The 25,162-nt window shown below is 42.6% G+C and overlaps 1 protein-coding gene across 1 annotated transcript in view; it reads left to right on the forward strand.

The window, feature by feature from the left end:
* Positions 1–2,265: 2,265 nt before the first annotated feature.
* Positions 2,266–25,162, forward strand: part of KDR (kinase insert domain receptor) — a 27,416-nt gene continuing 4,519 nt past the window's right edge. Inside the window, exons 1-27 of the mRNA XM_015862341.2 lie at positions 2,266–2,384; positions 3,460–3,559; positions 4,001–4,197; positions 4,616–4,740; positions 5,054–5,222; positions 6,219–6,358; positions 6,527–6,695; positions 8,113–8,224; positions 8,320–8,483; positions 9,282–9,438; positions 10,620–10,740; positions 11,277–11,385; positions 12,087–12,431; positions 13,385–13,531; positions 13,803–13,934; positions 15,154–15,260; positions 15,669–15,804; positions 16,060–16,164; positions 16,961–17,074; positions 18,227–18,315; positions 19,870–20,026; positions 21,484–21,584; positions 22,916–23,038; positions 23,170–23,281; positions 23,667–23,766; positions 23,881–23,986; positions 24,821–24,972. Of these exons, the coding sequence (XP_015717827.1) occupies positions 2,333–2,384; positions 3,460–3,559; positions 4,001–4,197; positions 4,616–4,740; positions 5,054–5,222; positions 6,219–6,358; positions 6,527–6,695; positions 8,113–8,224; positions 8,320–8,483; positions 9,282–9,438; positions 10,620–10,740; positions 11,277–11,385; positions 12,087–12,431; positions 13,385–13,531; positions 13,803–13,934; positions 15,154–15,260; positions 15,669–15,804; positions 16,060–16,164; positions 16,961–17,074; positions 18,227–18,315; positions 19,870–20,026; positions 21,484–21,584; positions 22,916–23,038; positions 23,170–23,281; positions 23,667–23,766; positions 23,881–23,986; positions 24,821–24,972 (3,641 nt within the window). The 5' untranslated portion in view covers positions 2,266–2,332. The remainder of the gene's footprint in view (positions 2,385–3,459; positions 3,560–4,000; positions 4,198–4,615; positions 4,741–5,053; positions 5,223–6,218; positions 6,359–6,526; positions 6,696–8,112; positions 8,225–8,319; positions 8,484–9,281; positions 9,439–10,619; positions 10,741–11,276; positions 11,386–12,086; positions 12,432–13,384; positions 13,532–13,802; positions 13,935–15,153; positions 15,261–15,668; positions 15,805–16,059; positions 16,165–16,960; positions 17,075–18,226; positions 18,316–19,869; positions 20,027–21,483; positions 21,585–22,915; positions 23,039–23,169; positions 23,282–23,666; positions 23,767–23,880; positions 23,987–24,820; positions 24,973–25,162) is intronic.

Genomic DNA, 25,162 nt, shown 5'->3' on the forward strand with positions numbered 1-25,162 from the left:
GGCTGCTGTCCTGGCATGCGCAGCTGTTGATACATGGAATGGAGATTTAGGACATGATGGGGCAAAGAAGTAAGGACTGAAAAGATGGAAATTTTGAAAGTTGTGTCCTAAAATGCCACAGGCCTCAAGCCATAGCAAGGTGACGAGCAGTGGTGACACATAGCTGAGGTGAGTTAGCCTCATATGGCACTTGGAGCAGTAAACCCATTCCTCCAGGTCTGTTGGCATCAGCATCCAGCCAGCCTCGAACTGAGTTTCTGCACACACCACACTCACATCTTCCTTGGACACAGCCAAACACAAGTGACATTCTGTCTTAGTTTCAGCTGGAATTAGATTCTTTTCTTCAGTGTCTGGTATGTTGCTATGTTTGGCTCTAGGAGAAAAATAACATTAATAACACAATTATGTTTATAATTGCTGCTATGCAGTGTACAGAGCAAAAGTCATTTCTGGTGAAGTGCAAAAGGAGCTGGGAGGGAATAGGACAGTTGAATTAAACTGGCCAAAGGGATATTCCATACCATATGACATCAAGTGGAAGGAGTTTTGAAGGGAGTGGGAGTTCATCTTTCACTCTTCTGATGCCTGGGGGCTAACTGGGCATTGGTCAGGGGGTGGTAAGCAATTGATTGTGCATCACTTGTTATGTACATTTGTGTATAAATATAGAGAGAGAATTTGGGGATTGGAATAATCTTAAAGGTGCTCTCACTCCTCTCATCTGAATGAAGGCATTTCCCTAAGCAGCTGCACACTTGAGGTTGCAAAGGACCACTCACAGGCGTGCTCAGCTCCATGAGCAAGAAAGCACGTAGTGCTGTCCTTATCTGCCCTGGCTGTTAATTGAATAATTGAGCAAACAAAAGGCGGCCGCACTGTTCTGGCCGGGCTCCTGGCCGCTACCCGGAGGTGCTGACGGAGCCGGAGGGCCCGGGGGAGTCGTGACAAGTCGGGATGCAGAGGGAAGGGGGCTGCTTTTCTTTGTGCCTTGTTTTCAATGAGCTTTAGCAAGTCAGAGATGCGGATGTGCAAATAAAAGTTTGGCCAAGGCAGGGCTGCGTTCCCTCTCCAGCTGCAGTGATTGTTTCCATGCATGGAGGCTGGGGCAGAGAAAGGTGCAGGGAGGGAGGAAAACATCCCCAGAGAGAGCTGAGCTGTTCGAGGTGCTCTGCAGGTCTAAGGAAAGGCACTAAGCTGTGCAGAGACAGCAGCCTCAAACTGGGTAAGAAAGCTGCCACCACTCAAATCTCTGCAGTTTGGGCTATGTGACTTCTGTCCTATTGCTTCTGCGGTTCAACACCCTGTAGCCATCACAGCAGCAGTGCACTTAGATGAGTCTTTCATCTGAAGTTCAGGTGACTGTCTCCTGTGCTCAGCTTGGTTTTCCTCTCAGCTGTTTCCCACAGCACCTTCCGGTGACAAACCACTTAATGCAGCCATGCCAAAATTCAAACCAGAAAAATCAGTGTAGCCCGTTAGTACTTTGATTCAGCCCCACATCCACAGAATGACTCCAGAGGGAAGTTTTTCTTATGCTTTGATGTTTACAGGGCCTCGTTTAAGTATCTGAAGTGTACAGAACCTATCTTCTCTTTTTCTCATTGGTGCCTCAACCATCCCCGGTGTGATGGGGACTGTGATCTGAGCAGTGAAGTAGCACTGCCTGCATCATTATTCTGGTTAACAAGATTACACTGGCAAACTTGTGTCATGTCCCACTTGGGAAGCATAGTGTAAAGACTAAAGTCTCAGTAGGATCACTGTGGGAAGCAAAAGTGCTGTGTGCCTTTGAGTTGTGCCCTTCCCAGAGGATGCCTTGCACTCAGTTTGTGTGCTCCTGATGTTGGCTGTATCCGAAGGCTCCTTGTCTCCCTGAGTCCTGGAGGAAAGGCACATCATTGCTCAGATCTGCTTAAGTCAAGCTGTGGGTATTTGTTCCTATGAAGCTTAGGAACCCAAATAATTTCTAGCAGGCACAGCTCTGAGTACAGCATGTTGCTCCATCCCCATCCTTGCCCACCTGCCCATGCATCCCTCTGTCCATGCACATCTGTTTATTTCCAATAGGGGCATCACGTTTGTGGACAAAACGTTAACCTATGCTAGAAGTGCATTATAGTGGGGGGCGTTGGGCTGAAGTTGCTGGGGGACAAATCCAACCTTCGCTGTGAGTAGGGCGGAGCGCGGGGCGGGTCCTCGTCAGTCTGGGCGTGGCGTAGCGGCGGGTCCCGCCCCGGGAACAAGAGGGCGGTGCTGCCCTCGGGATCCCGCATCCCCGCGTTCGGTACGGTGCGGCTCGGCTCGGCACGGCTCGGCTTCGCGCCCCGGGATGGAGCTGGGGCCGCTGCGGGTGCTGACGGTGCTGCTGTGCTTGGCTCCCGGTAAGCCGTCGGGGAGCCGTCGGGGAGGGCTGCGCTCGGGTCTGGCTGCGGCACCGGCGCGGTCCCGGTGAGCGGGTGGCGGTCCCCCGTTTCCCGAGGGGTGTCGGGTCAGGCAGAGCGGCTCGGTGCGGCGCCACCTCCCTCTCGCTGGGACCCTGCCGCTTCCCAGAGCCGAGCAGCGCTTGGCTAAAGGAAAGCCGTCATCAGTCAACCCGTGGGGATGCCGGCGCTTCAGCACGGGATCCCCCGGTGTTCCCGGCAAATAGCGGCATAAAGGGGGAAAGCTCCATTCTGGCTTCGTTACCCACCCTATTTGGCTGCGCTGTGCCTGCCGGGCTGGGTGCTCGCCGTGATGCGGTGCTGTTTGCGACACCACGGAGCGCCTGGGCAGATAGGAAGGCTCTGCCCATGCCCTTCACTTGCTTGATTTGCGGCACCACGAAGTGCCTGGGCAGACAGGAAGGCTCTGCCCATGCCCTTCACTTGCTTAAGAGCAGCGCTGGCACCGGCATGTGGCCCTCTGACAGGTGGCTCGAGGCTCGCTGGTAGCAGTGGGTTTGTGTCACACTGTTTGGGAGGAAAGGGGAAAGCAGTATAAAGGAAAGCGATGCTGAGCTACGGGATCTGAGATTTGTGCCAAAATGTGTAAGGTAGTTTCTTCACAGGGTTCATTGATCAACAGTCTCAAAGAGTATTCGGTTTATTATGAGAGAAGCTTGTAATCCCTTTCCCCAGGGAGTGAGATCATCAGATGTAGGTTCACTTTATTTCAATGTTCCACATCCTCTTGTTAGACCTTGAAGTTGGCAGCACAAGGAAACAGGAACTCCACCCTGGCCGGCTGAATTGTCGTGCTCTGCAGCCAGCTCCTGACCATCTGCCTGGCCTTCCTGTTATGACAGAGTTTTTGACCTTTCTGTGATATGTGAAAAGTCATTATTTACCTTTCACTGCTAAGTAGATGATGTGAAGGTGTCTGCTCAAAGCACACCGCGTATTCTTTCCTATGATACTTTTCTGGTCAAGTAGCATTTCCTTTTGTTATTTGTCTGAGGGGTTGTTTTTCTTATATCAGTTTTTGCAGGTTTGTTTATTTCTATGGATCAGCCAACACTTAGCATCCAAAAAAGTGTCCTCACCATAACTACAAATGATACTCTGAACATTACTTGCAGGTAAGGGCCAGTCTGTATATTCATTTTGGTAGGCATGATTTGTGCAGTGAGTTTTTGGACAGTGCTTCAGGTCGTTCTGTCTCTCCCTCATCATTGCTTCTGTTTCCCCCTTTCCCTTTGTGCCTCTCACCTGGTTTTTCCCTGGCAAAGTTCTGAAACAATCTCTAAGCTTGCAGCAAGGAAAGAATGTTGAAGATATCAGCAGGGCAGCCGAAGAGAGTGGCGCATTGCATGCCTCAAAGCAGCATAGGATGGCATGGGAGGGAGCTGGGTGCTGCGTAACAGATTCGGTTTGATCTCAAGTAGCTTCCTTTGGGGTATGAGCAACAGGTCCATTTATGTGAATTTATCCTGATGCTTCATAGGGTGGGATGAAAGCAGTTCTCTAAGGAACCTGCAGAGATGGGATGCACTCACCCCTTTTGAATGCTTGCCTTCCAGTGGTCAGAGAGCCGTGTACTGGTCCTGGCCCAATAACCAGAGCAGCGTGGAGAAACGCCTTGCTGTGACGGGCTGCAGCGAAGGCCCCTTCTGCAAGACCCTCACCCTCCTCAGAGTCATAGGCAATGACACCGGGGACTACAGGTGCCTTTATGGAGACAGCCAGGCAGCTACAACCATTTATGTCTATGTTCAAGGTAAGTTATCACGTGGCTTGTTTTGTAAACTTGGGAACTTTCATTTTTTTACTGATTCCAAAAATGATGCTGCCATTGGGGGAGCCAGTGTAGCATGTCACTGCTTTCAACTGGTATTTCCTGTAATACTTATGCAAGAAAAGTCACACTGGGGTAAATCAGATTTGTGGTGGCAGGAAGCTGTTCTCCAAAGTGTGTACTGCTGACGATAAATGTTTTGAGAATAATGATATTGTCAAGCTGGGGGGCTGTCAAAACATGTCCTTCCTTTTTAGTCTCATCGCTTAAGCGTTTAACTAAGTAGAAAAGAACCAGACTGACTTGAGAAGAAATAAATAGGGAAAGATAATTTAAAAAGAAGTTTCTTTGGTAATCACACGACAAGTTATATCCACTTACCAATTGAATATTCTTCTAGATTATCGTTCTCCATTTGTGACTTCGGTTGGTGATCAGCTTGGCATTGTGTATATCACTAAGAATAAAACTGTGGTAGTGCCATGCCTTGGAACTGTGTCAAATCTCAATGTATCTCTACATGCGGTAAGGAAAAAGCTTGTTATTATTTTAAGAGTTAATTGAAATCGCTGTGATGTAAATGTTTTACCTGGGGTATGAAGTTGTTTCTTGAAAACTTTCCCTTGTTGGGAACTTTGCAGCCTGTGGTGAGTTCTGTGACTGTGCATCACTGTGGTCCTGTGCTTTGAAAGTGTGGGATGATTGCCCACAAAGGGACCAGTGCCTGAGCTGAGATGTTAAAACTGGCTTCTGGCTGATATAGAAATTGTTGCACTTGAAAATCTGAAGCTGTTTGATATTGAATCCTGATGATGCATTTTGTCACTATTTCAAACAGAAATATCCAGAAAAGGTGTTCGTTCCTGACGGTAAATCCATTTCGTGGGATAATAAAAAAGGCTTCACTATACCCAGTCATCTAATCAACTACGCAGGCATGGTCTTCTGTGAAGCTAAAATAGATAATGAAAGCTACCAGTCTGTGATATACATAGTCGCGGTTGTAGGTAAGCCCAAGTTTTTTCTGTGTAGCCAATGTTATTTTGCTTCTACAGTGTGCTGACCCAAGTACAATTGATTGGGCTGTAAGTTACTCAATACTGACGATGTAGCTAATGCAAAATGGATGTTGTGATAAGCATTTACTTTTCTGTTAAATGCAATGTATTATGTTCCTTCTAGTTGATCACTGGGCTAAGGGCTTCTATTTTTAGTTTAATATAGATGCCAGGCATTTTTCTTCCCAACAATGCAAGCCTTTCTTCCCCAAATCACTCCCTTCTGTACTTGATTTGCTTATCTAGAATCCAAGTCATTGTTGAAGGGAACTAAAGGCAGGCTCCCATCAGCAGCAGATGGAAAGAAATTGCTCTGAGGTGTAGTGAGGAAATGGGGGATCTGAAGGTCATATAAGAAGTTAGGTTGCCTCCCTTCAGATTGACATCCTCACTCTGAAGGAAATTTGTGCTCTCTTGGTATATGCTGTCAGTTGTTCATCAAAGCCCAGAAATGCTGTGGTGCTGTGCTGGGTGCCAGGATTTGTTCTTGTGCTGTTACAGTGTGATGGTTGCTCACTGAATCTCTCCTCATTTGGAGCTGTCCCCTTTCCATGCTGAGATGCAGGACATGTGTTCAGATTCAGTGCTGTGTTTGGAGGGGCTGCCTGGCTTCTGGCCACCTGGGGATGAGTGGACCTCACCTGCCACTCCCTGGAAAAGACCATGTAGGTCACCATCTCCTGCCTGCACCCAACACCCAGGAGGATCTGAGCAAGGACATACATCCTGTTGTGACACTGTCTTACACGGCTCTCACGTCACATGTGGGAAATGCTTGGGACTAGTAGATCCTTTTCCTCCTCTTTTGCACGCTAGTCATTGTGCTATGCTGGAGCATTGAGATGCCCCTTTGTAGCAGTGGGTTTGGTGGGAGTTTGTATGAATTCAGCTGGGAAAGTTGGTACCGAGTGCTATAACCCAGTGTGTGCCTTTTTCTTTCTCCAGGTTATCGGATTTATGATCTAACAATGAACCCACACTACCAAGTTGAGCTGGCAGTAGGAGAAAAACTAGTTCTCAATTGTACTGTAAGGACGGAGCTGAACGTGGGAATTGATTTTAGGTGGGACTACCCTTCCATCAAGGTAAAATCATAGGAGCTGAATGGAACAGCAGAACTTGGTTTTGTTACAGTGTTACTCCACATTTAGAAATATTCACAAGACAGCTGATAATATAGGAAGAAAATGTTAGAATATATGGGTGTGAAGAAGAATACATTAAAATTCCCAAACACGTCTCTTCTATTGCAGGAAAGGCGTGCAACCATAAGAGATTTAAAAACCACTGCAGGAGAAATAAAGACGTTTGTAAGCACTCTTACCATTGAAAGTGTGAACTTAAGTGACAAAGGTCGATACACGTGTGCAGCATCCAGTGGTCGCATGAACATGAAGAACAGCAGCTACTTCATTATTCATGGTACAGCATCTTCAGTTCTGTTGGTTGTTCTGGCTTTGGGGTGGGTAACTGGGACACAGGAGGCATCATGGTGATGAAATGAATGGTGGAAATGAACCAAAGTGAAGCTGTAGCAGCTCTCTTGCACCCATTAGCATGTTCTTGAGTAGTTTTATACCACAAGCTTATCTAATATGCTTTTAAAGAATGATTAATTATTACTGAAAGCTGTAAAATCCCACAGGAAAATGGATACTTAACTAAGGTTAAACCCCTTTGTACTGTTCTGTGGTGACCTCGGGGTCCTACAAAGCTGGCTTTGCACAGATGACTTTGTGTAAGAGCTACCTGTTCTCATGCCAGATGAATGTAAGGTTCTGGTGACTCTGTAGGACAAGATTCTGGGTCAGCTTAAATGAAGCTAGGCAAATAAAACTTTTGGCTTGCAAGTTACAAGGAGCTGAATCAAACTGAGTTTGGGTCGTACAGATGTGATGCAAAGGGAACAACTTTGACTACCTGCATAGATAAGTATGAGGCCACATTCTTATAGCCTTTTTTTCAAGCCCCTCTTGGGCACAGCCATAGTGACTCCACTGGCTTACTTCTAGAAAGAAAAAGATTGCCATCATGAGAATGGCCCTTTTTAATCACCCAGTCAAACAAAAGACTTTGTATTTCAAGGGAGGCTGGTTTTCCTGTATTCTGTTTTCAGAGACCATACAAATACATAAACATTCAAAATTACTGTTTGGCATAGTGCTTCAAGATACTCTTAATTTTCTCTTAGATTTTTTCTGTTTCTCTTGAGGAGCCAAAACCAGATCATTTGTTATTCTGAGTGCAGTAGATACCAAACTGATAAAGTCTTAGCCAAGAAACTTGCTGCTGTTATAGTCCAAACACAAATTTAAAGTAGTGTAAAGCATTTCATACTACTCTGCAACTGCAGAGTTTCAAGTAGATAAGTTCAACCTCTTCTCAAGTGTGTAACTATGACATTGTAGTTTAAAATACTCTTTTTTTCCTAGAATGAGTCCCTCAAGCCAGTTTTACACTATACATATAGAAATACTGGGAAGGCTAAAAAGGGGATGCTTCAGCTGAGTGCTGCCCAGAATTGCTCCTTTTGCCACAACATCGTAGTGGCTCAATAGATCACTGGATCTGAATGTTGGCTTGCTGAGGTCCCTCTGGTCTCTGCTTCTCCAAGCTCCCCAGGAGAGAGCCGGTCAGTTCCTCTGTGCAAGGAATAGGACTGGGTTTTTGTGTTGGGTCCATCTCTTCAGAAGCCAGTTTAGATTTAACTGTGATTTAACAGTGTGTTCTTGTCACCAGCTTCTGGTCATCTGGAGTTAGATGTCAACCCACGTGGAAACCACTTACAACTTTTGGCCCTGCAGAAAAAAACACTCTTTTCTTTTTCTTTTTTTTCCAGAAAGTCCTTTTATTCATCTAGAGAAAATGGAGAATGTGGTTGAGATGAAGTTAGGTGATACAGTCAGTATTCCTGTGAAGTTTAAAGGATATCCTCCTCCAGAGGCAAAATGGTAAGAATCTGGACAGACTGAATCTGAAAAGCTGAGCTATTGTTGGTTGAGGTAAATCTCTAAAGTATTCAAAACACTGTATTTTTTTTCTGTAGGTACAAAAATGGAAAAGTCATCAATGCAAATCATACAGTTAAGCTTGGCTACGCATTACTTATCACCGATGCAACTGAGAAGGATGCTGGGAATTACACTGTTGTCCTTACAAACCCTACCAACAAGATGCAGAAGAGACATACATTCACCCTGCTTGTGAATGGTAAGTGATGTGCAGGGATTCCACCCTGTCATGTGTAAACATCATGTGTTACTGTTTGTAGGATTAATTACGCATCAGAGCTATGAAGCTTTAAACAGGGACGGGGGCTTAGAGCAGAGCACTTAATGCTTAGCTGGGGGGATGAAAAGCTGGGGCTTCTCTCTTGGGCCTTGCTGCAGGATGTGCTGATAAAGAGGCTTCAGGCTTGTGTTGTTGTGGCGCTACATGGTGGGTGTGTTTTTGTTTTCTGCATGTTATTTCTTTGCCTCCGTGTCCTGTCATTTTCCTGTCCTCCTTGCTCCCCGGTGCCTCCCCCACTCCACTCCATCCTGACCCTGGTCTGCCTCGCCCATCCTTCCTGCTCTATGCCGGCTGTCCCTCATCTTCTGGCCTGCCCCACACAGCCCTCCTCCTCTTCCTCCCCTCTGCTTCTCAGGAAACAGCCTTTCTCCTGTGCTTTGAAAACAGCAGGTCTTGGAAAGGGCAGTGAGGTTAAATTCTGAAGTGTAACAAACATTTAATAGCTGGGGATAGGGGCAAGACCTCAAGGACTACCTTTTAAGCATGGGAGTAGAGAAGGGAGATCTCAGTGGAGACATTAAGCATGGCATCTTGAGATCCTGATCCTCAAGGCATTGGGCAGGTTCAACACTTTCCATTGCATATTGTTCCTTGGAGGTGCTCTGCTCTGCACTCAGATGTCCCCAGCTTCTATAGGAACAAAGTGACATGGGGTGTGTGTATACAGTGCCATTGGGAAGCCTTGTGGGAGGTGTAATATCCTGCTCTCTCTTCCAGTTCCCCCCCAGATAGGCGAGAACGCGCTGATGGCCCCTGTTGACTCCTACAAGTACGGCTCAACGCAGGCACTCACCTGCACCATCTATGCTGTCCCACCGCCTGCTGCTGTCTTGTGGTACTGGCAGCTGGAGGAGGAGTGCACCTTCAGCCCCCAGTGAGTGGCAGTATTGGGGCTGGGAGCTCACGGTGGTGTTGCTTTGTGTCTGGGCTTCGAGGTGAGCTCAGCTGAGCTGGGCTGGCGGTTTGGAGCCTCCCTGTGCTATTATAAATACTGGACAGAGAGTGGTGGACGCTGAAGCGTTCAGCCCTAGGATTTGGTTTTGCTCCCTCTTAAGTCATGAGAGAGCTTTTGCTGATGACACCTGTAGGCTCAAAATGACTTCAATTGCCAACTAAGATGGTTGTTGTACTCAATAGGCAGTCAGGCTCTGCTGACTCATGGACAGGGAGTTGAGAGACAGGGGCCACCTGTGGTGAGGAGCTGGCAATGCTGGCTTGTTGCCTTCAAGCCTTCTTCAAGGGCATCTTGAGCCATGATGGGTTTTAAATACAGCTATTTTTATTCCCCCACCCCAGTCAGCTCTCCCATTGGGCTCAGTCCCAAACACAGGAAACTTGCTGTTTATGCTAATTGCAGACCTTTGTGGTCTTATGCTCCAGCGCTGAGTGTGACAGTGCTCTTTATCTGTGTGAAAGTGTATCTCAAAGGAAGTGCACTGATTGATGTTGGGGAAAGATAGAGAGAGTGCCTGACTGAGATTCACGCAGCTTCCCTTATCTGGGTCTGCCATAAGCCCAGGTTTCCTTTAAAAAAAAAAAAAAATCAAGAAAAAAAAAAAGCATTCTTCTTTCCTGTTGTTGTTTTTAAAGAGATTTCCACAAGTTTCTTCCTTTGGTGCCTGGTTGTTTCCTACACAATGGCTACTGTCCTCAAGAAATTCTTGTAGGGAGTTCAGTGATTTCTATGTCTCTCTGTCTTCCTTTGAACTAAATTAACTCGAATCTTGCATTTATGAATGGAGGTTTGTTCCCAGAATAGCCGCTTCCCTCCAAGCATCCTGATGGAGCTGACACAGGCAGATTAATTAGGGAATTCACCTTTCAGCTTGGGGGCTTCTTGTTTTACAAAGCACAAAGGTCTTAGAAGGTTACAGGGTTGAATTTAATAGAAATATTTCGAGAAACATACTTTTTCCCACCAAAATGTAGGCTGTAGCCCGTGATCCATCTGATCTGTTGATCAGCGTCTTCATATTATAGGGAAAACACAAAAACACATTAGGAAAGGACTAATGTTTCCTGTGGACTAATATGTCACTTCTCTTCTTGTCTCAGAAAAGTTCGCCTGGGAGCCAATCCATATGCATGCAGAAAATGGAAAGTGATCTCAGAGAGAAAGGGTGGGAATCAGGTTGAAATCAAACAGAGAGTTGTTACTATTGCTGGGAAAACAAAGGTGAGAAGATTTTCTTTTCTGTTGATTAGGAAAAACTAGATCTGTTCAGCAGTCAGAAGTGTATCACTAGAGATGGGAGTCTTTATGTAATGTTAAACTGGGGGATCTGGCCTCTGATCATATAAGCTCATATAAGCTCATATTGAAGCTAAGAGGTAGAGATGGACACTTGAATCTTTAGACACTTCCCCAGAGCAATTCTTCATTGTGAAGCCTGTTTACATTTCAGCACTTTTCTTTAAGGGGGGCAAGTTAGTTTTGTCAGTTAATAAGGAAAAGCTAGGAAAACTAAAGAGCAGAAAAGTAGTGGGTACAGTATTTATGGACATGAACACCATATCCTATTTTTTGTTGTTTTCTTTTATCTGATTGTCATGTACTTAAGCATGTGAATATCAGTAAGGGACCGTATAGCCACTATACTATGGAGAGTGTTTCAGTCAGCAGAGCATTTTGCTGAGCTGTTGTGGTGTTCAGACTCATAAAGGAACCTTAACACTGATGTGGTATGAAATTTCTTGTTTGTTCCCTTGTAGACTGTAAGCACCCTTGTGATTCAAGCAGCAAATGTATCTGCTTTGTACAGATGTATGGCTACTAACAGAGCTGGATCAAGTGAAAGAGTCATCTCCTTTCACGTGACCAGTAAGTACACCTTTCTGAGGAGTCATGTTAAATTAATGTTATTTTGTATTTCTTACTACTTAGACGTGCTTCTACACTATTATCTGATTCTTGTCCTTTATAAAATCCTTTAATCTTATTGAAGGTTTTCCTAGAGCAGTTTTTAAAGTCACCAACTAACTTCAACCAAAACATTGGTTCTGCTGGCATCAGTGGAGTGGCAGTCCCATGAAAATCGTACTAAGTGGGCACCAATACCCGAGAGTGATTGCTGTTGGGTTTCTGTAGTCTTTTAAAAGAGATAGAGAAAAATATGGGTAGTTTCACAAAAGGAGCTGTGATGTGCTGTAAAAGCTAAGGCTAAAATTTTCACAACTGCTGGCAAAGAGCTTCTGTCCTCTTGAAAATCAGTTCTCATATTCATGTATATTAAATCCATATCAAAAAAAGAGCTGTAAGATAATGTTAAGAATCAGCAGAAGTTTCTGTTGAAAGAACTGTATTAAGTAGACAAGACTTTCTTTAATCTATGTAAGTTTATTGCTTTTAATAACCACTCTTTACCTAAGTGGTTAACTGATTTTTCATTGATTTCTTCCTTCATTTAAAAATAGACAAGATGAGGATAATACTGTATTTGTAAAAAGGCTTTTCAAACCCATGTTGGCAACAAAACATGCAGCCTCAGAAGAATTTTCTTTTCTATTTTTCTTAACGTGCAGGAGGTCTTGAAATTAATCTCCAGCCTCGGAGTCAACTGACAGAGAAGGATAACACGTCCTTACAGTGCACAGCTGATAAATTCACTTTTGAGAAGCTATCGTGGTACAAACTCAGCACTCATGTCTCACAGACACCTTTTGGAGGGCTGCCCATGCCTGTTTGCAAGAACCTGGATGCTCTGCAGAAGCTGAACGCAACTGTTTCAAATGTCAATGGTGAAAATGTCACCTTAGAACTCATCCTCCGTAACATCTCCCTCCAGGATGGAGGCGACTATGTTTGCATTGCTCAGGACAAAAAGGCTAAAACACAGCACTGCCTGGTGAAGCACCTCACTGTACAAGGTATGGATCTCTTGCTGTGAGCTATGATGAGCGTGGCTGCTGGAAGAAACAACTCCAGGAGCACCAGGTTTTGGTGTCTGCCTGCCTTGTAGATGTGCGCTCAATTTTTTAAACAGATTTAGACCATTTGTTGTAAACAAAAGGGATGTTGGTTGGAGATGTCGATACCTGCTGAATGCAGGTCTGGGTCTTACCCAGATAGAAGGGACCAACCACTTTATCTGTACGAGTGAGGAAGCACTGTTTGTAGCACTGAGCTCTGCAAGGTGATGTTTGGCTTTTGCACAAATGGTGGCATGTATTTAGCTCAATAACTTCTCAGTTTTACTTTTCCCAGCACTTTTTTTCCCTACAGTTGTAAGTGCCTGTGTGTAATTATAGTATTAGTGCTACTGCATTTTGTCACTGAATCTTGGGTTGGAAGTAGCGTCTATAATTTAAAACTGCCATGAAATAACCCTAGAATTCAGGCGCAAGCAATAAAAGCTAGTAATCAATTAGCTTTTCACACAAATAATGATGACTTTGTTTGAGGGCCTAGATGTCTGGTCTCGTTAAGCAACTGTGGCGTTGATTCAGGAAAATGCCTACGCATGTTTATTGGCTGTCTTGAATGAATGCTTGATGGACAGGCAATGTCAGCATTCTCCTAATGAGCAAGACACAGAAGTGTGAGGGAAGCAATTTCTCACCTATCCCCCTTTGCACTGTAGCCCGAGTAGTTACAAAGTAAATGATACAAAGCTGCTAAAATTTTCTCAGATACTCTGATAGTCTTGTGTCATGTGGAAGATTAACTATGATTTTAATTTGAATTCTGTAGCAATTGATTTTATTGAAAAAATTGAGACTTCATTACTGAGTCAAATATGTAGTGCATCATCATCAGCTGTTACTGCAAAACTAGGTGCTTTTGAAAACCCATTGATTTAACCTTGTTTCCATACCAACAGAGCCCCTGGCACCCACGCTTGTGGGAAATCTGGAAAATCAAACAACCAACATTGGTGAAACCATAGAAGTGTCATGCACAGTAAATGGCGTTCCTCCTCCAAACATCACATGGTTTAAAAATAGTGAAACACTTTTTGAAGATTCAGGTGAGGAACTTTTCTTTTGTTATGGATTTTCTGTCACTTAAGGGCTGGCTTTCCATAGAATCATAGAATCACAAGGTTGGAAAGGACCTACAAGAACATCCAGTCCAACAGTCCTCCCTTTACTATACCTACAGAAAACCACTACACTATATCTCGTAGATACCTATCCAGACACCAATTAATTTTAATCTCAAGGTTTCATTTTGCATTGTTATCACAAACCAACATAAGAACTACCGAACTGAGTACAATGATTTTTATTTTTTCCTAGGAATTGTTTTGAAAGATGGAAACAAAACTCTAACTATACGTAGAGTTAGGAAAGAAGACGGAGGGCTGTACACCTGCCTTGCCTGCAATATTCTTGGATGCAAAAAAGCAGAGGCTTTTTTTTCAGTGCAAGGTCAGTATCTGCTTATTTCCAGTTTGTGCATGAACTTGTTATCATCATCAAAATAGGAAAAAGAGTGAAGTCTTTGTGCACAATGTTGTGACTGTTGTCCCATTTTCTTGATAGAAACAGGTAGTGTTTTGGGGTTTGGAAACTCCAGGCTTTGTTTACCAAGCTCAAAATTGTTTGTGAGACCCATTTCTCATTTGTAGCCCACCAAAATGCAGGGTGCGGTAGGAAATAATTAAACCTAATAAGAGGTTAGACTCCAGTCTGAGTAACTGGAACTGTGATGGACTTTGCATCAAGGGTTAGGATTCCGCAAGTAGAAACCTTCAAGTAAAAAGCTCATTGTGTTTGATACTAGTATATTTGTGAAAAGTAGTTACTGAATAATTCACTGATCTCTGTCTTATAAATGAGGATGATTTTCTATTACGTTAGGGCAATTAAAGTACTATCCTGTATTTTCACAGCTCTCATTAGGATACTAATATGTATTAAGGGCAATAACATTTATGTGGGATGTTATCTGTAGCTGATGTTAATTTCAGCTGAGTTGGTAAATGTAGCTGAGGCATGTCTTAAAGGCCTGTAAAAGTCAGAAATCTGTGTGTTGCATAGTGCTTCTCTTCAAATAATGTATAGTACAGCTCACTGGGATCACGAAATGGAGTGTGCTACTGTGTAGGAAAATGTGTGTGGTACAAAGGGTGACACTCAAGACCATGATGTGCAGAATGGGAACGGAAGAAAAGAGAGCTACTGCTCACATTAGATATTCAAGTATTGTTTTAAGTCCTCATTTCTACATGTTGCTGTAGAACCACATTTTTTATGACCCAGTTGAAGCATGAATAGAGATGTGTGAGAGAGTGCTCTCTGGGTTATTCTCAGCACGTTATTTACTATTTCTTAATACATAATTTTTCATTTGGGGTGCTCTGACACAATCATTTACTTTTAAAATATGAAATTTCACTTTGTATTGGTTGCTAATTATCCAGATTCTGCCCATGGAACAAAACTGATGCTAAGAAATTGTGTGACTGAAATAAGCAAAACATTCTAACATTAAACTCAAGCTTTTTGTTTCATTTTGCTTTCCTTGCTCCATGTTGCACTTTAAAAACAAACCTTCAGAACAAGAACCTCCATTCTGCGATTAAATAAATGAACAAAACCAATACGCTTCCAGCTATCACTCAGATATTCATTTATTTCTTCCCAGGCGCTGAAGAGAAAACAAATCTGGAGCTCATTATCCTTGTTGGCACTGCAGTGATTGCCATGTTCTTCTGGTTGCTTCTTGTAATCATCCTTCGGACCGTTAAGCGGGTAATGAAAAAATTCTTGTACTGTCCTATCAGCACTGGTCTTGCATGACAAATGAAAGCTGACTCGAATCCTATTGTGTTGTTTCTTTCCATTGTTCTTAAATCAACAGACACATATTTTTCTCTCCATGCTGTAACATTCTTGCCTGGAACTGAGGGCACAGAAATTTGGTTTTAATTGAACAGGCCTTCGTGAGAGAAAAAGTTCTTCAGCTGTTTTTGTTTATTTAAAAAAAGAAAAGAAAAAGTGCAAGTAATTACTGATGATCGCACTCCCAGTGACTTTGTGTAGGGGAATGGTAGCCAGGCATTTCTGGGAAATGGCAGAGCACTTCAGAGCGAGAAACTGGCACTTTGCAATATCTCCACCAAAAAACCTATGCATTTACAACTAATACCATTTTTCCAGGCCAATGGAGGTGACATGAAGACTGGGTACTTGTCAATCATCATGGATCCTGATGAAGTCCCCTTAGATGAGCACTGCGAGCGGCTGCCTTATGATGCCAGCAAGTGGGAGTTTCCCAGAGACCGACTGAAGCTAGGTGTGTCTTCCCTGCACAGAGCATTATATGACCCTGCAGCCAGCCTTGCACTAGAAGGGGCTTCAGGGTGGTAATGGGACTGCCCTGATGCACAGCCTGCTGGGAGCGCTCCAAACTCCCACAGGATCTAATACAACCTCTCCCCACTGTCAGTCCTCTGTTAATTTCTCATATAGAAATTCAGTTTGCTGTTTATTCTGTATCTTTTCACCACTGTACCAGGCAAATTAATCAGTCTGTTCTTCTCACTTCAAGGTAAACCTCTTGGGCGTGGAGCTTTTGGCCAAGTCATAGAAGCTGATGCCTTTGGGATTGACAAAACTGCTACCTGCAGAACTGTGGCAGTCAAAATGCTTAAAGGTAAAAAATACAACTAAGACTTCACCTTGAATGCACTATATATGGATATTGCCAATCTTGTGACCAGCAAAGATAAAAATGAACCAAAAACAATCAAAGCACTCATACCAATAGTGTATTAAAATTTATCTTAACAGTTGGTGTAAACACATACCTTTGCCTTATCAGTAATTGGAGTAACACAACTGTGGTTTTATAGCCATTGCTTTTTAGACTTACCCACATTAATAAGATAAATGTTTTCAAGTGTCCATATTTTCTGGATGCAGCCTGACTGGGTGGCTCTCTACAGGCTTTAGACATGTTCCAAAATGACGAGCAGTTATGAGAAGCTGATACAAGAAAATAGGGTTCCCTGCATCCAGGGGCTGTATCCCACCCTCTGCTGTGATGGAGGTGGATGGGAAAGCAGGCAGGTTTCTGACTGTGCAGTATGAGCAGTTGCAGAGCTTCTAGCTGTAGTCAGCTGCATGGGCTGGCTGCTGGGGTCAAATGGCAGAGTAGAAGTTGTTCAAAAGCTCTGTGGGGAAAAAAGGGTATTTGACAATATCGTTGGTGTCTCTGGTCTAATATGCTGCCCTTGGCAAATTTTGCTCAAAAGTAGAGCAAAGCCAACCTTGTAGTGTGTATGGCTAATTTCCATCAGTGTCCTACAGCAGAGCTGATCCAGGATGCAGGATGCCAGCCAACAAGACTTCTCACTAAAGAAGATGGAAAAATAATGGTGGAGAAGGTAGAGAGGAGGAGAACCTTTCTGTCTGTGATGCTCCTGATCTTTATTGTTTTACCTCTGCAGAGGGTGCAACTCACAGTGAGCACAGAGCACTTATGTCCGAGCTGAAGATCCTCATTCACATTGGTCATCATCTCAATGTTGTCAATTTGCTTGGAGCCTGCACAAAGCCAGGAGGTGAGTAACTTCTCAGTTTCTGCCATTTCTACTGCCTTGATTATTGGGTTTCAAAATTAAGGTTAGAAGAAATTGCCCCCCTTTCTTTGTTTGTTTGTTTTTTCAATTCCTGGTAAATGTAGCAGATCCAGAGATGGGATAAGAGCTCAAAGCCCTGTGTAGTATGTACAGCTCCATCTCTTGTTCAATTTTGTGAAGCCTTCAACACTCCTGTTCTCTCACTTCACTTTTCAGTACCTCATATCCACTTTCACAGTGGATGCCTTGCATATAACCGGGTCTGGGTATGAGTCTAGTAGGAGATTTCACAAATTGGTCTTATTCTTGCCACCAGCTACAGTGCAACTGCAAGTTATGGCTTCCCTCCTTGGCTTTGGACAGGGGGTGGGTGTATCTGTGTGTGAGTGGGAGGGGAGGTTGCATTTTGAAGTACAGCTCTGGGTGCATGAACCTACTTGACTTTATAATCTAGGACAGATGTTTCATTTAGCAAATTCAGCACTGAATGCTAATTTGGAAGAAATTCAGTGTGGAGTAAGTCAGTAATAATTTTTCAGGAAAGCTGAACTGTTGATTTACCGTGTGATCAGAATTTAATTTGTAAAGTTCCATGAAAAAAGTGCAGTAGTTGAAGGAAACATAATCCATAAATATTTCTTTATTTGATTATTCCGCAACAAAATTGATATGTGCAATATTTGGAACTTAGGGTGGAAATCTGTCATTGTAATAAATGCTTATAGGAGCACAAAATACCGCATTTTGATTGTAGATTAAAGCATCTGTATTTGAAACTGAGTTCCTGATTTAAGTTGTTAGGGCTTAAACTACCCAGACATTTATAGAATCCTAGAATCACAGAATCATAGAATGGTTTGGGTTGGAAGGGACCTTTAAGGTCATCTAGTTCCAGCCCCCCTACCTATAGAGGCAGTGACACCTCCCACTAGGTCATGTATATACATCCACCTTATCTTGCAGCATGATCTGTGGTTAGAAAAACAGCATTTCAAAAACCATTTTACTACTTTCTCAGAGTATTTGAAGGTACTAGTAATAAAAAGCTTCAATCAAAAGCAGGGCAATTATTAATCTTCCACTGGACAAAAGAGGAGAAGATCACACTAAATAATTGCTTTGTATGTTATGCAGGCCCACTCATGGTGATTGTGGAATACTGCAAGTTTGGAAATCTCTCGGCATATCTACGGAGCAAGAGGAGTGAATTTATCCCATACAAGGTGCAGTATAGTGTTTGATTTGGTGTTTAATTTCCACACACAATTTGTCTGTTTCTTAGCGAGAATGCCGTGGCAGTTCTTGAGGATACTGGCTATTCATTGCTTCTCATGGGAATGAGAGATGACAAAGACATCAGAGGTCATCTGGTTTTTCCCCTGGCCCCTGAAATGTTGCTATTTTGTTATTGTTAGCTTAAAATGTGCAAAGGAACTGGGCTTCCAGTATTTCCCTTGGCAGATTGTTCTACACTTGGCTGTATCTGTCAGGAAGTTTTTTTCTGATTATCAGCCTGAATTTTTTCCTTTCTTAGTTAGGCTCCAGACCACCTTAAATAACTGCACTCCCTGCTTAGTGTATATATCCATCATATCCATACATATCTTTTATTGTGTAATTATCCTTTCCACTTTCCTCTTGCCTCATTGCTGAACCAGACTACCCACATTTTGTGCTGTTAATCGTGTTGTATAAATGATGCATCCCATGAATTTTTTGCTGAGTTTTTCACCTTCCAAATCATTTACAAAGAAGAGCTCTCATCACAACACTTCATATTTGCATCCTGCTTTAAAGAAGGGGGAGGATGGAGGTTGGCATTTCCGAGGTCGTTTCTGTACACCTCTGCAAGGAGGTCTGATTTCTGGGAAGGGATGCAGCATTCATCCACTCCGAGGGTCAGATGCCAGCTGAAGAGCATGGCTGTAGGTGCCCAATTCTGGAAACATGCCTGAGACTCTACCCTTTTTTGCCCACAGCCAAGAGAAAGGCCGCTCAGTGCTCTGCAGCGCTGATAGATCTGTTCTTCAGTCTTCTTGCAGTTGCTGTGTTCAGATCAGAGCTTCTTTAATTTGTTTGTCAGTTCTCCAGAGCGTTATTTTTCTTCATCCTTGGAGTCATTGTTTACTATTTCATATTGGCAAAGGCAGTTCGCTGCATCCTTTTGCGAGGTAAAAAAGATAAACATCTAAGGGAACTCGAGGAAAGAGGCAAGGTTTCACAAGAGTGATGATCCTTGCTCACCAAAATAATAGGGATGGGAATCAGCAACAGGAAAATACAGCACTGCCATGGGAGCAAAGTAACCAGACTGAACCAGACTGAGAAAATGGAACAGTAGTGGAGCAAGTCTGCAGGTCTGGGATCTTATCCAGGGTAATTTGGTGGCTCTCTGGTAGAAGGTGATCAATCAGATTTTGAGGGCAGCTAGGGTTTTGGCACAGGTGTAGAAGTTTAGTCAAATGGTTTTTGCAGCAACAGAAATTAATGCAATAGTGATGCAGTAGGAGATTCAGCAGCACATTTGCTTTGTGATTGGAGGGGACAGGGACTTGGTAGGAGGCTGTGAAAGCCAGATTCCTGATACTTGTCCAAATAGGTTTCTTCTAAACAGTGTTGAGCTGGCAGTGAGGGGCAGCTGGGAGACCATGGGAGCAGGCTGTGTGGTGCTGTGAGGGGGCTCATGATGTGGGCTATAGAGAACTTTGTTGCCTCTCTTGGAGAATCTTTCTACAATTTCTGTTTCTGATTTCTCCCACTTTCTCTGTCCTTTTCAGACGAAAAGTGCCAGGTTTCGGCAAGGTAAGGAGAACTACACTGGGGACATCTCCACAGACCTGAAGCAACGGTTGGACAGCATCACAAGCAGCCAGAGCTCCACAAGTTCTGGGTTTGTGGAAGAGCGGTCCCTGAGCGACGTGGAAGAGGAGGATGGTAGGATATGTTTTCTCCTGGTTTTGGAAGAGGCTGATGAGGGGCATCAGGGAAGGGGTGTTTTCCAAATCTCCCTCAAAGCTGTGTGCAAAATATTTCTTGGATGACAAAAATTTGTTGAGCTGTGGAGCATGGCAGTTCAACATTCCAGAACCCTCAGCCCATTCCCATTCCAGGTTAGAAGGGATGAATTTTTTAGTGCACTGCATTCTGGAGATCTGCCTATTTAGCATCCCAGTGTCTTCAGGAAAAATCAGAGGACACAACTTCCAAAGGCAGAGCAAAGAGGATGCACCAGAAAGCTAAATGAATTTCCTCAATGTTTACCCAGAAGTTAAATATCATGAAAAACCATCTGCTTTGCTGCTTATTCTCGGAGAAGTTGGTTTGCCTTCCCTGTGTGCAGGTGGTCCACCAGGAACAGGAAACCTGAATTTTCCGCTCATTCAAAGCCTCCCTTGGTTATACATACCCTCTTCAACAGTTCCACATTTGCCATCTTCTCTTTTGGCAGCAGTAGTGCAGAGTGCTCAGTGCTGCCCAAGTGTTTCAGGGAGCGCTCACTTCAGAAAGTAGTGGGATCAGACTACTAAAGGGGGAAGCCATAGCTCAACTCTCCATGTCTTGACTGATACTTGAAAATCATGCAATGCAAAGAAAAATATCAGTATATTAATAGTGAGATTGTTTTTGCTGTTAAATTTGATCTTAATAAGTAATGTCAGGCCATCTTCATTATGCACTTCTACACCACTATGGTCCTTTGCAGACATCTCTGGAGTGAACACTGAGTCTTTGAGCTGAAATGTTGTAGAAGTGTCTAGGCCTAAAGTAGGCCTTGAGATGAGGGGTTTAGTCAACGGAGTTGTAGTTTGTGGCAGATTTCTTCTAAAAATCTAGAGCTCTGTGAGGAACTTGGAATACTTCTATCAGCAGGAACTAAGTGTTGAGGTATCTTCATTGGATACTTAAGTATGTTATTCCTCAGGGTTACTAGAAGATGAGGTTAGGTTTATTCTACCCAAAATTAGCAGTGTTTTTGGCCAAACTTGAGTCTTTCTCCCTTTGGCATATTGCTTCCCTATAAGGACTAGGTGGGGCCTTCTCATCAGTTTCCAAAGTCATCTGCTGAAACCACAGCAAGCCTTTCCTGTCCTAGGAGCTTGTGAGCTAGGGTCTTTGGTTGTTTTTCTTTTGTGATTGTTTCACAGATCTTTCCACTGGTGAGAACTCTGCAAGTAAGCAAGGAGGCCTGGGGCAAAACTCATCATCTGAAAGTTTAATTTTCACAGGTCTAGTTTGGTTTCTAGTGCTGATTATACAGCCAAGAAAGAAGGGCTTGATTTGCTTTTCCAGTTTACAGTGACATGAGGTTAAGATGAATGTTTACCTAAGAAGCAGTTATGGGTAAATTCAGTGACAAAGGGCATTCCTGACTGTTGTCTGATGCTTTGCAGCTGGTTCTGAAGACCTTTGCAAGAACCCATTGACCATGGAGGACCTCATCTGTTATAGCTTCCAGGTGGCAAGAGGAATGGAGTTCTTGGCTTCACGCAAAGTAAGGAACTTCTCAGGAAGAATGGCATGTTATTTATTTGACTGTAGGAAATAGTGCTGTAGGTCTATAGAAGGAAACAGTGTGTTCATCTTTGGACTGGCAGTCATCCGCAACATTTTCTTTTTGCCCTAAGAGATATCCAAATCATAAATATTACAAACTGAAACAACCCATATGTTTATTGACACCAGTGTTAGTGACCTGTGTAAGGTTTGTGGGTCACTGATTCATAGAAGAATGATTAAGTAGTTGGTGGAAAGGAGCTGACATATGAGGATGACTGAAGGAATTAAGGACAAATCCCTGGAAAACGGCACTAAGCTAGAGTAAAAGATCTTGCTTTGAGGAAATTGTCTGTGACTTGTGCATTGGGATTGGAAAGACAGTGCTAGGAGAGAGGATGCTCATCTCTGAAACTTTGTGAATGTATTTGATGAGTCTCTTAGCGATCAATTAGTACCCTAGGGGCTAATAGCATCTCAATTACAATTTAACCTTATATAAGTCCATCTCTTTGATTTGATCTTAAATATATATAGAACATGTTTCAAAGGATGTAAATGCCAGTAAGAGTGAGTAATTGATCACAGTGTTACAGAAACAAAGTTGCTTAGAAATAAGGAAAGGAAATAGAAGAAAGAAGTGTAGGTGTGCAGTGCAGTCATCAGAGCCTTTTCTAAAAAAGTTCCTTTATCTACCCTTATATATTCTGGTTGATGTATGTATGTAAAATTATGTCTTTCCTCTATCTGTTTTTCTAGTCCATACTAGAAGCAAATCTGCAGCCACTTCCAGAACATAGCTTTTTTTTTTTTTTACTTTGAGCTATCAAGGCTTGAATTTTAAAGTCCTTGGGTTGTTGGTTAAGCTTTCATCGCATAGGTAAAAGCACAGGCTTTTTTTTCTCCAGCCAGTATTAGTTTGTGTTGGAATCAAATTGGCATTTTAGAGTTGTATGTTTTTCAGAGGGAGAATGGAGTATAGAGATTTTAGTGAACTTTAGTACATCTAAAGATAATCAGATCTGAACCTGTTTTGTGTCAGCTTTTTGGGATAAATAATTAGATAACTTCAAAGGACCTCTTTGCCTAGTGGATAAACAGATGTATGTTTGGACTTGGGAACACAAGTATTCCTGAGCCAAATCAGTTGTGACCATCAAAAAGGCACTTAAAATCAGTAACTGTTAATGCTGAGGTTTCTTTTTCTTGAGAGGTTTTAAGAATTATCTGCCCTTTGAGGGTAGGAGAGCACATATGTGAAAGAGATCAGCCCCATGGACAGAGCTGTGACAACAGGCAGTGCTTGAAGTTGTTTACTTCTCTTTGCAGTGCATCCACAGGGACCTGGCTGCTCGTAATATCCTCTTGTCAGACAATAACGTGGTCAAAATCTGTGATTTTGGCTTGGCTCGAGACATCTACAAAGACCCAGATTACGTCAGAAAAGGAGATGTAAGTTTCAGACTCTCTGTTTGAGAGAGAGTTAATGTGAAGTCAGAACTCAAACCCTTAAATGAGTGTTTAGAAAATCAGTCTTTTGCTGAGCCGTGATATATATATTTTTTTAAATTAAATGTTTTCAGGCTAGGCTACCACTAAAATGGATGGCACCAGAAACCATTTTTGATAGAGTCTATACCATTCAGAGTGATGTGTGGTCATTTGGAGTTCTGCTGTGGGAAATATTTTCATTAGGTGAGTCACTTTAATTTCATTGACCGTCTTAAGATTTAAACAACAGACTGTTGAAGAAAATAGTCAAAATGTTCTTGGATTCTCTTCAGTATTTTTTACTTGAAGATTTCATGTTTATTTTCTCCATCAAAGTGAAATACTCAAATTTCCTTAAAATGCAAATGTAGGAACATGGACTTAAATGCATCTTCCTGTGATTTCAGTATGTGATTATGTGCCTCATTTACTCATTCACTTGCTTTTGCCATTGTAAATATAATTTGTTTGCACATCTAAATGTACTGAACTACCTTATTAACTCAGGCCACAGTGAATTATGTGTTAGAAAATTCATTCCAGAAATTGAGAATCTAATGCATTAAAATTACCCTTGCTCTCATTTTAGGTGCATCACCATACCCTGGAGTAAAAATTGATGAGGAATTTTGCAGAAGACTGAAGGAAGGAACAAGAATGAGAGCACCAGACTATACAACACCAGAAATGTAAGAAACCATTATTTCAGCTGCCACAGTGATCCCACAATAATCGCTGGTGTTTAAGAAAGTAGAAGGTTCTGTTTTCTTTATGCTGGCATTTCATTGGGCTTGTCCTTGTAGGTACCAAACTATGTTGGATTGTTGGCACGGGGATCCTAAACAGAGACCGACTTTTTCAGAGCTGGTGGAGCACCTGGGCAATTTACTGCAAGCCAACGTCCGTCAGGTATGTGAAATATTCTGATTACTAAAACTACCAGCAAAACACCATCTGTCTCATTAGCCACCACAAAATGCCACAGATGAGTACTAGAGCTGCGGGAGAACCCATTCTTCCACTTCTAGCCAGCAGCTGGGACAACTGGCAGAGAAGAATGATTTGATAGAGGGAAAAGGTCACTGAAGTCTGTCAACATGACCAAAATGCACATTGCCCTGGCCAGCAAGGGTTTCCCATATTGCCACTGGTATTGCTACATCACTGTTGTGTATGTGTCACATAATAATCCAAAAGAAATTAATGAAAAAAAAAATAGAGAAGACTTGTAATCTACTCAAGGACTTCTTATGGGACTATAAGTGGACATATAGTACTAAAGGATGCATAATTCCATGTAGAAAATGTACTGGTTTTGCTCTATTTCATTTTTTTTTTTGTTTACTTCTTACACGTAATTTAGTCCTTACATGCAATAGTACAGTTCAATCTCATCTTTAATTTAAGGTTGTTTTTCTTCAGATTCATGCATTTTGTGTTATTAGGACACAAAAATTACTAAAAATTATGTATTTTATTTCAAATACATCAAGAAAAATTCTATTTACACATATTTTACAGTACATCATATAAAATTCTCTTTTTTTTTTGGTCAGAAACTACTTGGCAGTAGCTCTACATTTCCTCTTTTAAAACATATCTGCTTCTACAAAGGTATTGTAATTCTCACAGTTTAATAAAACATATATCTACTGTGCTGATGCGTTCTCCACATATATTTGTGAAACTGTGTTTCTCTATAGCTTTTTTCATTTATGTGTGTTTTTTCACTGCATTCTACAGGATGGTAAAGACTACGTTGTCCTTCCTTTGTCAGTATCGCTGAATATGGAAGAGGATTCGGGCCTCTCTCTCCCAACTTCACCTGCTTCCTGTAAGGAGGAAGAGGAAGTCTGTGATCCTAAATTCCATTATGACAACACAGCAGGAATTAGGTATTTTATATGATCGACATCCTACTGGGACCTCAGGGCAGTTTTTGTTCATGTTGGGGGAAGGGAAAATGAAAGGAAGAGACTTCAGCTGCTCTGGTCCATATTTAACCTCCTCCATAGGGATATAAATGAATCTGTAGAGTTTCTGTAGGCAAAAACTAGTTTCTTACTAAAAAAAAAAAAAAAAAAA

The sequence above is a fragment of the Coturnix japonica genome, chromosome 4 (assembly GCF_001577835.2).
Source record: "Coturnix japonica isolate 7356 chromosome 4, Coturnix japonica 2.1, whole genome shotgun sequence".
In the NCBI taxonomy this organism is placed as follows: Eukaryota; Metazoa; Chordata; class Aves; order Galliformes; family Phasianidae; genus Coturnix; species Coturnix japonica.